Genomic DNA, 13712 nt, shown 5'->3' with positions numbered 1-13712 from the left:
TTAAAAAATATATTGGGTCTATATGATTTTTTAATGCAAAAAAGGGACATCTCCCTCAAAAATGATGAATAAAAATCCCTGCAAAATGCACTGCTCCATACTTTCCTTTCAGTGCAGACTACACTGTAGAAACAGAATCTCTCTTAGAGAACTAGTTGTGAGAAGTAACGACTATCCCTAAAGATATTAAACTCTCAATTTTTATTACTTAAGAAAAGTCCATATTAATTTTTTTTTAATCCTTAATATAAAGATGATGTAGCTTTGGGGAAAACTGAACCTTTCAAAATTTTAACCTATGTCAATCTAGTTGATTGGCATTAAGAACACAAGTGCCCATGCATTGTCTATGCTTCTTTTTCTTGTAGGTTGAAAAGTCATTTCATTCTGCTCCCATATCAAGCTTCTGCACAGAACTGAACAGTGTGAACAAGTCTGGTGATGAAGCACAGATTAAGTCTTTAAAATATCTTAATTTCACAGCCCTTCAACACATATAATTTATATATGAAGCACCAAAACTGGAGCCAAGGTCTGAACAGGTATTGTAACAGCAGGAACTATAATTTAATCACATCATATCATATTACACTATGTAACATTCTATATTTTGCCTGTTGATGTGTAACACAGTTAAGTTTATTACAAGCAGTATGTCCTAAGACCTATGGTATAAGTGCTTCTTTTCAAGTATTACTGCTTATTTAGTGTTTATATGTTAACATTAAGTAAATCAGTGATAAATGTATACAATGCAATACACATTGTGCCGTTTCTCCCTGCCCTCTGTCAACATATTAACAAAATCAACTAAGAAGACCAAAACAACTATTAAAACTAAAACAAGGTTATCAACATCACAGATGCATGTCTGAGTAGGTCAACAGCATTTTCCCCTTAACATGAAGGTATTTTCATCAAAAATGCTTCATCATTTTTGGGCCAGCATCACTTTAGCAGCAACTGGTCTTCAGGACAAGTAGATCAGAAGTTTCAAGTGCTAAAGACACTGAATTACTCTAAGAAACATCAATCCACATGACTAATGAAAAGAAGCTAACTGCTGGTGTCACCTTAACATAAAATTGTGCATTTTCCTTTTCAATGTGTGATTTAGTTCATTTATATGATGAAAACAAAGTTTTGAAGTTCTCACGGCACACCAACGAGATGGACTAATTTGTCAAGGAACCTCTTATTTGTTTTAATATTTAAATTATAACAATACCATAACTAGAAAAAGGTCAGTGACTTGGTGGCTTTAAACCACATCAGTTTCAATATTTGTTTTTCAAAATAATGATGCAATTAAATCTATGCTTCTGCAACAGTAGCACAATACAGTATCCTTTCCTGAATAAAGGAGCTGAGGTTTATCCAAGTAGAAGCTTTAAATAAGGTTGCCAGCTACTTATCAATCTTGCATGTTTGACATAAAATATATTAGGAAAGCTTAAACTGACTTGTTAATGTATATTCAGCTAAATCTTCACATTAAGCAGCAATGGAAATGAACAAGAGGTGCACTCAATATAAAACACTTTTCAAAACTACTCCAAAAAACAAATGACAAAAAGTGGTTAAGAACAACTAAATGTCTGTTGTGTGTACCAGGTGTAAAAGAAGAATGGACCCTGTGGTTACTTGCACTGTTTGAATTACGTGAAGGTGAAATTAAGACTTAGTCCACTTCCATCTCTCCAGAAGATTTAGTATGCTGTGTGCTGTCTTTTGTTGTATCTGGTTTAGTTTCAGTCCCACTCTGTCCATCCACTGGTCCGTTGTGTTCACTATTAGCTTTTGCCTTGTCTTCAGCAACCTCTACTTTTGGTTTGGGCTTATAAATGATGGGGTTACAGAAATGATCCAGTTCCTAAAGACATGAAGAAAATTGATTATATTAAAAATATTATGTAACAAGTTACCATTAACATTCTAAAGTCCACATTAACTTTCTAAATTTCCACATAATTCCACACTCCTGAATAGCTGTTGGCTCAGCTAGATAACCAACTAATTCTTAAACTACCGATTTACCTTCTCAGCTAGTGTTTGTCAGGGGTGATAAGAAACTATTCAGTCTTTAATAATATATTCTGTATTTACTGTTCCTAAAATTTTTTCCTCATAATTTGAATACAGTGTATTTTGGCAGGAATCGTTTTTATTTTATTTATTTTTTTGGCTGCACTGTGCAGCATGTGACATCTTAGCTTCCCGACCAGGGATTGAACCTGGGCTCTTGGCAGTGAGAGCGCAGAGTCCTCACCACTGGTCCGCCAGGGAATTCCCAGGAATAAATTTTAATTCATTCCTTTAAATTATGCCGAGAGCTCTGTTATGAAAATTACATCATGTAATACCTATTGCATAAATTAAAATTTCTCAACATTTACAAAAAACAGTTTTAATAAATGGAATTATATAAATATACACACTGACTTCATTTACTTTCTGAAAACAGCTCAGTAGCCTTTTCTGTTGAAGGAAAAATAAGCCATGAAAGTAAATTCAACTTAATAATTTAAAAGAGATATATTTTCCATATCCTTGCTTTTTCTACACAGAAATAAAAGACCATTTCAGATAAAGCTACTGAAACACTTTAAGTTCTTTCAAGACCAGTGTCACAGATATTGGGATAGGGACGGAAACATAGAAAGTAACATCCTTGGAGAGTGTTTTAGTGCAAACTGTTCTTATCACACTCTGCATCTCATCTGATTAGGAGTAAATTACTATAGATTCTTTGTCAAACTTTCTCAAAAGGAAAATACTCTTATTTTATGATTTTAAAAAATACCCATTTTGGTACAGGAAAAGTTGCTCAACATCACTAATAATCAGAAAAATGCAAATCAAAATCACAATGACATATCTCACACATGTCAGAATGGCTATCATCAAAAAGAATACAAATAACAAATTTTGGCAAGGATATAGGGAAAAGGGAACTTTAGGTACACGTCTGGTAGAAATGCAAATTGGTACAGCCATTATAGAAAACAGTATGGGGGTTCCTCAAAAAGCTAAAAATAGAATTACCATATGATTCAGCAACTCTACTTCTGGGGAAATATCCAGAAAAAATGAAACTACTAATTTGAAAAGATACATGCACCCTAATGTTCCTAAGCAGCATTATTTACAATAGCCAAGATAAGAAGCAACCTAAGTGTCCATCAACAGATGAATGGACAAAGAAGATGTGGCACGTATATACAATGGAATATTACTACTCAGCCATAAAAAAAGAATGACAATTTGCCGCTTGCAACAACATGGAGGGTATTATGCTTACAGAAAAAGACAAATACTGTATGTTATTACTTACATGTGGAATTTTAAAAATAAAGCAAATGAGTGAATATAACAAAAAAGAAATAGATTCACAGATATAAACAAACTAGAGGTTACCAGTGGGGAGAGGGAACTGGGGAGGGGAAAGATACGGGTAGAGGATTAAGAGGTACAAACTAATATGTATAAAATAAATAAGCTACAAGGATATATTGTACAACATAGGGAATACAGCCAATATTTTATAATAACTTTGAAGTATAATCTATAAAACATTAATCACTGTGTGTACACTTGAAACTAATCTTGTAAATCAAATACACTCCAATTAAAAACACCCTAAAACCTGTTTTTGTTTTAAAAATGAATCAAATACCTACAGACATACTGAACTAGATTAAAAAGAATCACCTGAAATTCCATCTCCTATAGATTAACATAACTAACCTTTTGGTGAACATCCTAGATGTATGTCCATGCACACACACGTCTCCAAACATACAAATCTATGAACATGCTAATTGATACAGTGAGATTACAGAATCTAAATAAAGTTATCTTTCCTTTTTCACTGAATATGTTGTATAAATCTATATATCTAAATAGATTTACCTCTGATATCTTAAATACTATATTTAATTGTTGAAATGTGTTTTAATATTGAAATATGCATCAATTTATTTATCTAGTTTCTTACTGATAGGTATTTAGGTTGTTGCCAGTTTTTTGCTATCATAAGCAAGGGTATTTATCTGCATATACTTCTGCAACAGTCAAATTAAGGTGAATTCCTAGAATTGTGATTTCTGCATTAAAGGGTAAACTCATTTTAAATTTCTATACATATTCTGAAATGATGTCCCAGAAAAACGGTAAAAAATTTAACCAAGTTGCTCAGGAAGAGCATCCATTTCTTCACACCCTTGGCAATTATGGCAAAGATTGTGAATGTAAACACACAACCAAATCAGAGAGAAGAGATTCGCAATTCTTAGATTAGTAATGAAGATGAACACCTTTTCATGTTTATTGGATATGTATTTCTTTCTTTGTCAGATGTTTTACCAATGTCTTTACTCATTTTTCTACTTAGATGCTGATCTTTATTATCATGTTTGTCCCCGTGTTTTTCATAGTGTTTTCTATAACCTCTGATATTTTCAGTAGTAATGTTTTTTAAACTGGAAAGTTTATCTCATAAGTAAGATTTTACCATGGAATTTTACACGTTTCAAACTACGTCAAAGACAAACATATATTGCAGTTTTACAATGGAGGCTCAGAAGTATTATACAGCCTAGAAAAATCGGACATATTTGGAGTTGTCACATTGCTTTACTTCATTCTGTATTACACTTAAAATCTAAAAAACAGCTTTGTGTATATGACTAATTAAATCAAGGAACAGAGATGTCCCACCTAGAATGTTTTTTTTCCCCCAAATTAAAGATTAGCCTCAAATTCCTGTTTTTCTATATTCTTCTGCCAACTGATTATTTCTCAAAGTATGGCTCCTACTAACAATGTTTAGTGACTGAACCCATGAAAAAGCGAAGTTTATAGTTTCTTACCTTTGACTTTGCGACTATTTCTGAAACTTTGACCACAGGATCTTGAGTGAGACTTAGTTTGTTCTGTGCATTCATCTTACTGTTCAGCCAACTCATGGCTTCACTGATATATTTTTCAACTTTTTCCATTTCAGCAGGATCCAAATGATCGTATCTTTCATCCTATTAGGAAAAAAAAAAACTTTACTTAATGTAACAGGTTTTTCAATAAGCACCAATTTATTGATAATTTCTGCTTAAAAGAGTTAAGACTCTTATTGAGTGTATACCTCACACATACGCATGTGAAGAAGCCATTTACAGACTACACAGAACTGAAGAAACTGGGAGAAAGAAAAATCAGTATGGGGTTTTAAAAGGAAAGGCCTTCTGAAGAAGTCAGGTTTGGAAAAGAATGGTGAAGAGTATTAGAGGAAAAAGTAGTATTTAGCCAAGAAAGAAGCTGCATGGACTTAAGTTTGTCAGGGAGTAAAGAAAAATAAGTTAAGCAGGCACATAGCAAGCTAGACAGAAAATTCTGACTGTACAACAGAATATGTTTAAGTTGTTGACAAGAATTACTGGGTTGGCCAAAAAGTGCCTTTGGTTTTTAAGTAAAAATAAAAGACACATTTTCCACGTTCACCAAGAACTTCACTGAACAACGCATTCACCCTTTTGTTCCACTACCTTCTGCCATTTTTCAGGCAACGTCATAATTCCATCTTCCCAAAACTTTTTCTTTATGAGCAAAGAACCGTTTCCAGGCCTTTTACAGTCTTCCAGGGAACTGAAATTTTTTCCATTAAGAGAATTTCGTAAAGACCAAAATAAGTGGAAATCCGAAGGTGCAATATCTGGTGAATATGGCAGATCAATTAGAACCTCCCAGCCAAGCTGTAACAATTTTTGCCTGGTCATCAAAGAAACACGTGGTTATCCTGATGGAAGATTATGCGTTTTCTGTAGACTAATTCCGGACGCTTTCCATCGAGTGCTGCTTTCAGTTGGTCTAACTGGGGGCAGTACTTGTTGGAATTAATCTTTTCGTTTTCCAGAAGGAGCTCATAATAGAGGACTCCCTCCCAATCCCACCATATATGCAACATCACTTTCTTTGGATGAAGCCCGGCCTTTCGTGGTGGTGGTGGTGGTTCATTTCGCTTGCCCCATGATCTCTTCCGTTCCAAATTATTGTACAGTATCCACTTTTCTTTGCCCCTCACAATTTGTTTTAAAAACGAAACGTTTTCATTACATTTAAGTAGAGAATCACGTTTGGAAATACGATCAAGGTTTTTCTCGCTTAACCTATGTGGAACCCAAACATCAAAGTGATTAACATAACCAAGCTGGTGCAAATGATTTTCAACACTTGATTTGTATATTTTGAGTATGTCGGCTATATCCCGCGTGGTATAACATTGATTGTTCTCAATGTCTCGATTTGATCGCTATCAACTTTAACTGGTCTACCTGATTGTGGAGCATCATCCAGCGAGAAATGTCCACCATTAAACTTCACAAACCACTTTTGACACGTCTGTTCGGTCACAGCACCTTCTCCATACACTGCACAAATCTTGTTTTTCAGTTGCATTTTTACTTTGCTTGAAATAATAAAGCATAATATGCCAAAAATGTTGCTTTTTTCTTCCATCTTCATTATTAAAATGGCTACACAAAAATCCACCAATTTTGATGTTGTTTTTAAAATGCATGCTGATATGACAGCTGTCAAAATACAATCTAATAAAATTGTTTTGAATGAAGTTTAAGACAACTAAGTGCTAGTAGAGCCATCTTACAAAAAAACCGAATGAACCTTTTGGCCAACCCAATACATAATAAAATTTTGTCTGAAAGAGACAACTGCAGCTGTCACATGTAGGCAGCGATCTAAGATGTGATGATTTAGACTGGCAGTCTCAAAACCAGAAAGAAATGACAATGCAACATATAGAAAGAGGATCTCCTCCCCATTCATCCCTCTATCTGCATGCTTTTTTAATTTATTTTTTATTTTATTTTTTTTATTTTTTGCGGTACGCAGGCCTCTCACTGTTGTGGCCTCTCTCGTTGCGGAGCACAGGCTCCGGACGCGCAGGCTCAGCGCAGGCTCACGGGCCCAGCCGCTCCGCGGCATGTGGGATCTTCCCGGACCGGGGCACGAACCCGTGTCCCCTGCATCGGCAGGCGGACTCTCAACCACTGCGCCACCAGGGAAGCCCCCTGCATGCTTTTAAAAAAATCTCTAGCCTGAACCTCTTCCCTGAACTCCCTACTCTATAGCCAACTTCAAACTTGAATTCTTATTTGTAATGTTTGAAACGACTTACCTATGTTTCAAACTCATGATTACCTCCCCACCTACTCTTCCAAGTTCTCCCCGTCTCAGTAAATGGCAACTTCACCCTTGCAGGCCAAAAATCCTTGGAGTCATTTGACTCCTCTTTCTGTTATATTTACATAAAATCTATCAGTGAATCTTATTGGCTCTGCCTTCAAAATATATGCAGCAGAAATCCAACCACTTCTTCCCCCTCCACTCTCCGGGTTCAGGGCTCCGTCACTGCTTGCTTGTGTTATTCTAATGTTTTAACTAGTCTCTCTGCTTCCGTAGCCTTTAAAAGAAAAGTCAAAATTTAAAATTCTATGCTCAAAAGCCTCCAGTGGATTCCTATCTTAGTGTAAAATCCAAACTTTTATAATGGCCCACTAGGCCCTTCATGATCTGGCAGCTGATAATCCCATCCCCCAATGTTCTGAGCCACACTGGCTTCCTTACTGTTACTCCAACACATTCTCCCCTTTGCAACTGCTATTCCCCCTTTGTTAAGGACATTCTTTTTATAGTTATCATACGTCTTGAACCCTCACGTCCTTTAATTCTCCCCTCACATGATGTCATCTTATTAGTCTATATTTCTGACAAATCTCCTCCACCTATGGCAGTCCCTTACTTTTCCCATAGCCCTTATCACCATCTGACTACTTCATAGTAACTCATTTATTGTCTATCTCTTCCCACTGAAGCATATTAGAAACAAGTTCAGTGTTTTGTTTGATGCTGTAGTTCCAGCACCTTGAAGAGAGCCTGGAACGTAGTAACTCAAAATTCTTGAGCATAAGTGAAATCTTGCCTTGCTTTGAATAATATTTTAAACCTGCATCCTCAAGAAGACTGCTACAGCCTGGCGAACACTAGGTTATAGTAGTTGTATACAGATCTTCCAATACCAGATGTGAAATACTCTTGGTGTTTTTATTTGTCTGCTTGTTCCTTCTTACTTTTCCATTATCCTTACATTCTATTTGTACTTATATGGACACTGATATTGGCAGGCACATTCACAATCAGTACCTGGATTATTCTTTTAGGCAGGCTGGATTGCACTCTTTATTTTACAGAATTTACAAATCTTTATTTCTAAAATAAGTAATCACCCTCCACATTGTGTAGTGAAAAGCAGTATAGTTGTTAAGGGTCTGCATGTTTCAGATTGCTTAGGTTTTATCCTGACTGCTTCTCTTAACCTACCTGTGTAATCCTTGACAAGTTTGCTTAAGCACTCAATTCTCTTACATAATACATTCTTGTGAGAATAAAGTGAGATAATTCATGCAAAGTGCCTAAAATTTAGTAAGTGCTTGATAAATGTAAGCTATGATAATACCCTGCCTAAATCTTTCTGGTGCTGGCCTCTGCAGCCCACTGATGCAATTTTAACATCAGTGGTAGAACCTGGGGGAATTATAGTGGATATCTGTTTAAAACAGGAGTCAGCAAACTTGTCCTGCAGGCCAAATCCAACTTGCTGAATTTTTAAATAAAGTTATTCTGGAACACAGCAATGCCCATTCATTTACACATTGTGTGCTTGCTCTTGCGCTACAATGGCAAAGTTGGGTAGTTGTATAGAGATGGTAGGCCTACAGAGCCTAAAATATTTATTATTTGTTCATTTAAAGAAAAAGCCTACTAACCTCTGATTTAGAGGGCAAAAATCATCAGCTTAATTTTGTCAAATCTTACTGTTACATCCAAATGGAGATATTATCTATACAACTAAATATTTCAGGCTGAAAAACAGTGGAAAGGTTAAGGGTAGTAAGATAGATTTGGGCACATATATAAAACAATAAATGATACGGGAGTTACAGATGACTGAAAGACCGGAAGACAAAGTGCAACCAAAAGAAAAAGAGGCCAAGGGACAAAATGAATGCTAGCAGAGTCCAGTTTCAAAGAGGCCTGTAAATTAAAAAAGGTCCAAAAAAACCTTCTGCACTATAATGAAACACCTAAGAAGAAAACAATGCATTTGGTCACTGGATTAAATTTATAATATAGTTTTAGGGAATTTTAAAAGATTAAAGCCACATATCTGCACTGTATTTGAAATTATCAGTATCCTTTACTGATAATTTTACAATAAAGAAAAAAAAGTTTAAGTTTGGTGCACAATGTCTCTGGAATTTGGTAGCAACAACTGCTATAGCTTTGTAGTTGAGAATTTTTAGATTTACCCCACCCTCTCTGCGTAATACACACCAGTTTACTTTATGAATTCAATACCTTGTTTCTGTATGCTTCTATAACTTTCATGACAAGTTGGATCTTTTTTCCCAAGTCGTTTAAAGCTTTTGGTCTCTCTTCATGTTCCACGTACCTCATTTGAATTGGCTGGCCATATTTCTGTTAACACAAGTTTTTTAAAAAGAAAAAGTTATTAACAGAAAACAACTTCTATTGGGCCCTTACAGAATGATGAATAGGAAAGAAAGCTGGTCAGATTAAAATATGTCCCCTCTTGTTTTCCTACGTGGAGATGAGTTCCAGTTGTTATTTGCTTACTGAATCCTACACAGGAATGCCTATCTTCTCTCATTCATTAAGATTACCTCTTGATTCCTCTCAAATCCAAAGAAAAACTTTAATTACTTTAAAGTTACATGTTAAAAGTCTAGAAAACCATTAAGAAAACCATAAGGACTATATACTGTGTGCAGGACTCACGTATTTGAAACTTGGTTTCAAATATTTATAATGCATATAACTCTCTAAAAGCAACATGATTACTGGGATTTCCTGATATTTAATACCTATTGAATATTATTTGTTATATTTATTCATTAGATTAAGATGTGTATTTTAAGTATAGTGCTTAAAAACAAAAAAACCCATTCAGCCCCTTGCCCCAGGTGCCTGGTAGGAGGGAGTTTCTAAATTTTAAAACAGCCTCCTATAACTTTGAGGAGGGGAATGCATTAGAAAGACAAATATTTTCTTTCAAATCCTTTACATATTTAAATAAAAATCAGCTTATCTTAGAGCAATTTTAGGTTTTCAGAAAAGTTACAAAGGAAACAATAAGAGCCAAGCACCTCTTCTCTAATGTTAACATCTTATTCCTCGTGGTAACATTTGTCAAAAATAAGAAACCAACACTGGTGTATTACTATTAACTGAACTCCAGATTATGTGGATTTCATCTTTTTCTGTTCCAGGATACCATATTGCATTTAGTCTCTTTACACATCATACTTTTTATTGTTAATGTTTTTGAAAGCATTTTAATTCCTAAAAGCCATCTCAAAAAAAACAGTAAAGCCTGTGAAAACATCTGTAACATTCATTTCTATGGTTACTTATATATTTGAAGTGAAATAATCCATTCTGGGAGCTGCTGGGCTTTTCAGTTATTTCTATTAGCCTCAGCTGCCTGGTTTGCGCCTCCAGCCCCAAGTATATATATTTTAGGGAGATGGGGAGTAAAAACCACCAAGATAAAATACAGTAAAGCTAGTTTTGCGTTCATAAGCTTAGGTTTTCAAGTTGCTTTTTAATTATTCCCTTTGAAAGTAATTTATTGGCATGAAGGTAATTTTTGCAAGGTATTAACTTCTTTTGCTTTTAAGTTAAGTAACTTCTTTTGCACACACCACCCCCGCCAATCCCTAAAGGGCTTCCTTTTCCCATACGCTAGAAGTCCTTATTAATGTCATCACCTAGCATCTGTGTATTCACTTGCTACTCAAAGAATGGTTCAGGGACCAGCAGCATCAGAATCTCCCAGAAGCTTATTAAAAAGTGCAGAATCGGGCTTCCCTGGTGGCGCAGTGGTTGAGAGTCCGCCTGCCGATGCAGAGGACACGGGTTTGTGCCCTGGTCCGGGAAGATCCCACATGCCGCGGAGCGGCTGGGCCCGTGAGCCATGGCCGCTGAGCCTGCGCGTCCGGAGAGAGGCCACAACAGTGTGAGGCCCGTGTACCGCAAAAAAAAAAAAAAAAAAAAAAGAGTGCAGAATCATGGGCCCAACTCGGATATACTGAACCATAATTTGCTTTTCAGTAAGGGCCCCTGGTAATTCATGTGCACATTAAAGGACTGCTATGATTCACACTAAGAAGGAAAATTTCCTGTCATCCTTCCAATCTGAACTTCGAATCTTTTAAAGCATTTTTTTTTCTGCGTGGGGGGAGCGCTGGGTAGCAAGCAGGAGGAAAAGAGTAATAGTGGTCTTTTCTTAAAGTCAGACCACTGACCTAGTAGAAGAAGGGCAGCTGGTGGACACATCTCCTTATTTCTTAAAAGGACACTGAAGAGCAGGGGTACTATTTCTGAAGTTCTTTGCTGGCCTGGTGTCCCACTAATTTCACATTAGTTATAATGTGAAAATAGGAAAGGGCAGTGTATTACTCCTCAAACTCAGAGCAGTCAAGGGGGAAAGAAGCAGAGCAAGGGTAACTCCTTTAATGGATAAGGGGTCAGGCTGACAAATCACTTATTAATGACATCTCAGAAACATATGGCTTGTATGAAAGTAATATTAACACTCTGGTCATCTGCTAAATTTTTATATGAGTATCATGATAGACAAATATGATTATACATTATTTAATTTCAGTTACCATGTAGCATTACTCACCTCAAATTCAGAGAACACTTCCTCTTACACATACCTGCCTTAGTAATTTCTTATATATTTATTAAACACATACACTGTGCTCTTACACCATAATTTTTAGGACAACTTAATGTTCTGTTCAACACTAACATGGACTTTAAAAAGTTTACCTTTAGTTCTTGAAGCTTATCCACATAAATCTGTTTAGCTTGGTCTTCTCCTTCTTCATAAAGCCAATTTTCTGTGTCTTCCAATATTGCAGACAGTTTTCTCAAGTCCTAGTTATACATTTAAGAGATACTGATTGAAAATGCTCTCCTTAGAAATAAAAGTCATCAAGGAAGCACAAAATGTTTTTCAAGTGTAAAAAATTATTTTTTTCTGACTTTTTATTTATAAACATCTTTCTCACCAGCCTTCTGTAATTTGGAAAAATAACTAAGAACCATTCCTAAATGTGCTCAAAAAGATTGACAACAATAACACATTTGGTACATTTATTTACATAATTCGTATTAGCATTCTCAAGCAAACATTTAAATAGTTCTCATAAAAAACTACAAAATTTAGACTTACTTCTAGAGTGATGAATTTTTCATAGACAGTGCCAAGCTTGTCCCTAAAATCATATACATATTCTTCAACAGCATTCTTCGCATCATTTCTTTCTTTCTCTAATTTGTCCTGCATTATCATCTTCCCCTATTCAAAAAGTTTCAGATTAGCTGCCATGAAAACACTAGGGAAATACAAACCAAAACTGCAATGAAATACTACTTCACACCTACTAGGATGACTATAATCGAAGAAATGGAACATAGTAAGTGTTGGTGATGATTTGGAGAATTTGAAACCCTTGTACATTGCTGTTGGGAATGTAAATACTGCAGCTTAGGAAAAAACAGTATGGTGGCTCCTAAAGAAGCTAAACAAAGAATTACAATATGGGGCTTCCCTGGTGGCATAGTGGTTGCAAGTCTGCCTGCCAATGCAGGGGACACGGGTTCAAGCCCTGGTCTGGGAAGATCCCACATGCCGTGGAGCAGCTGGGCCTGTGTGCCACAACTACTGGGCCTGTGCTCTAGAGCCCCCAAGCCACAACTACTGAGTCCATGTGCCACAACTGCTGAAGCCCGTGCACCTGGAGCCCGGGCTTCGCAGCAGGAGAAGACACTGCAGTGAGGGGCCCCCGCACCGTGGCAAGGAGTGGTTCCCCACTCACCGCAACTGGAGAAGGCCTGCGTGCAGCAACAAAGACCCAATACAGCCAAAAATAAATAATAAATAAATTCTAAAAAAAAAAAAAAGAATGACACTATGACCCAGCAATTTCACTCCTAGGTATATAACCAAAAACTTGAAAGCAGGAACTCAAACAATTATTCGTATGCCAATGTTCACTGCAGCATTATTCACAATAGCCAAAAGGTGGAAATAACTCACTTGATCTGTAACAGATGAATGGATAAGTAAAATGTATATATACAAAATGGAATATTACTCTACTATAAAAAGAAATAAAGTTCTGATACATGTTACAAAGTGGATAAACCTTGAAAACATTATGCTAAGTGAAATAAGCCAGACACAAAAAGACAAATATTCTATGATTACATTTATATGAGTTATCTACCAAATTCATAGAGACAAAGTATCGATAGATTGGTTTACTGGGGATTGGGGGAAGGGAGGAATGAGAGTTATTACTTAATGGTTACAGTTTCGGTTTGGGGTGATGAAAAGGTTTTGGAAAAGATAGTGGCAATGGTGGGACTCCCCTGGTGGTCCAGTGGTAAAGAATCTGCCTTAGAATGCAGGGGACACGGGTTCGATCCCTGGTCAGGGAACTAAGATCCCATGTGCCACCGCTATTGAGCTCACGTGCCTCACCTACAGCCTGCGTGCCGCAAACTACAGAGCCCATGCACCACAACTAGAGAAGAGAAAACCC

General features: G+C 36.3%; 1 protein-coding gene across 3 annotated transcripts in view; it reads right to left on the bottom strand.

Annotated features, from left to right (window-relative positions):
- Nucleotides 1–246: 246 nt before the first annotated feature.
- The window catches only part of HSPA4L (heat shock protein family A (Hsp70) member 4 like), a 50462-nt gene continuing 36996 nt past the window's right edge, over nucleotides 247–13712 (bottom strand). For 2 of the 3 annotated variants that reach the window (XM_082653113.1, XM_082653114.1), the window contains 5 exons: nucleotides 12338–12463; nucleotides 11932–12039; nucleotides 9430–9549; nucleotides 4872–5033; nucleotides 247–1873 (listed from right to left, as the gene is read on the bottom strand). In XM_082653113.1, the coding sequence (XP_082509239.1) occupies nucleotides 1682–1873; nucleotides 4872–5033; nucleotides 9430–9549; nucleotides 11932–12039; nucleotides 12338–12463 (708 nt within the window). In that variant the 3' untranslated portion in view covers nucleotides 247–1681. The remainder of the gene's footprint in view (nucleotides 1874–4871; nucleotides 5034–9429; nucleotides 9550–11931; nucleotides 12040–12337; nucleotides 12464–13712) is intronic. The other variant, XM_082653115.1, reaches the window with a different exon arrangement.

Source organism: Grampus griseus, assembly GCF_964374135.1.
Source record: "Grampus griseus genome assembly, chromosome: 4".
Lineage (NCBI taxonomy): Eukaryota > Metazoa > Chordata > Mammalia > Artiodactyla > Delphinidae > Grampus > Grampus griseus.
Note: the sequence above shows the minus strand (reverse complement) of the source record. Positions and strands in the feature narration are given on the sequence as shown.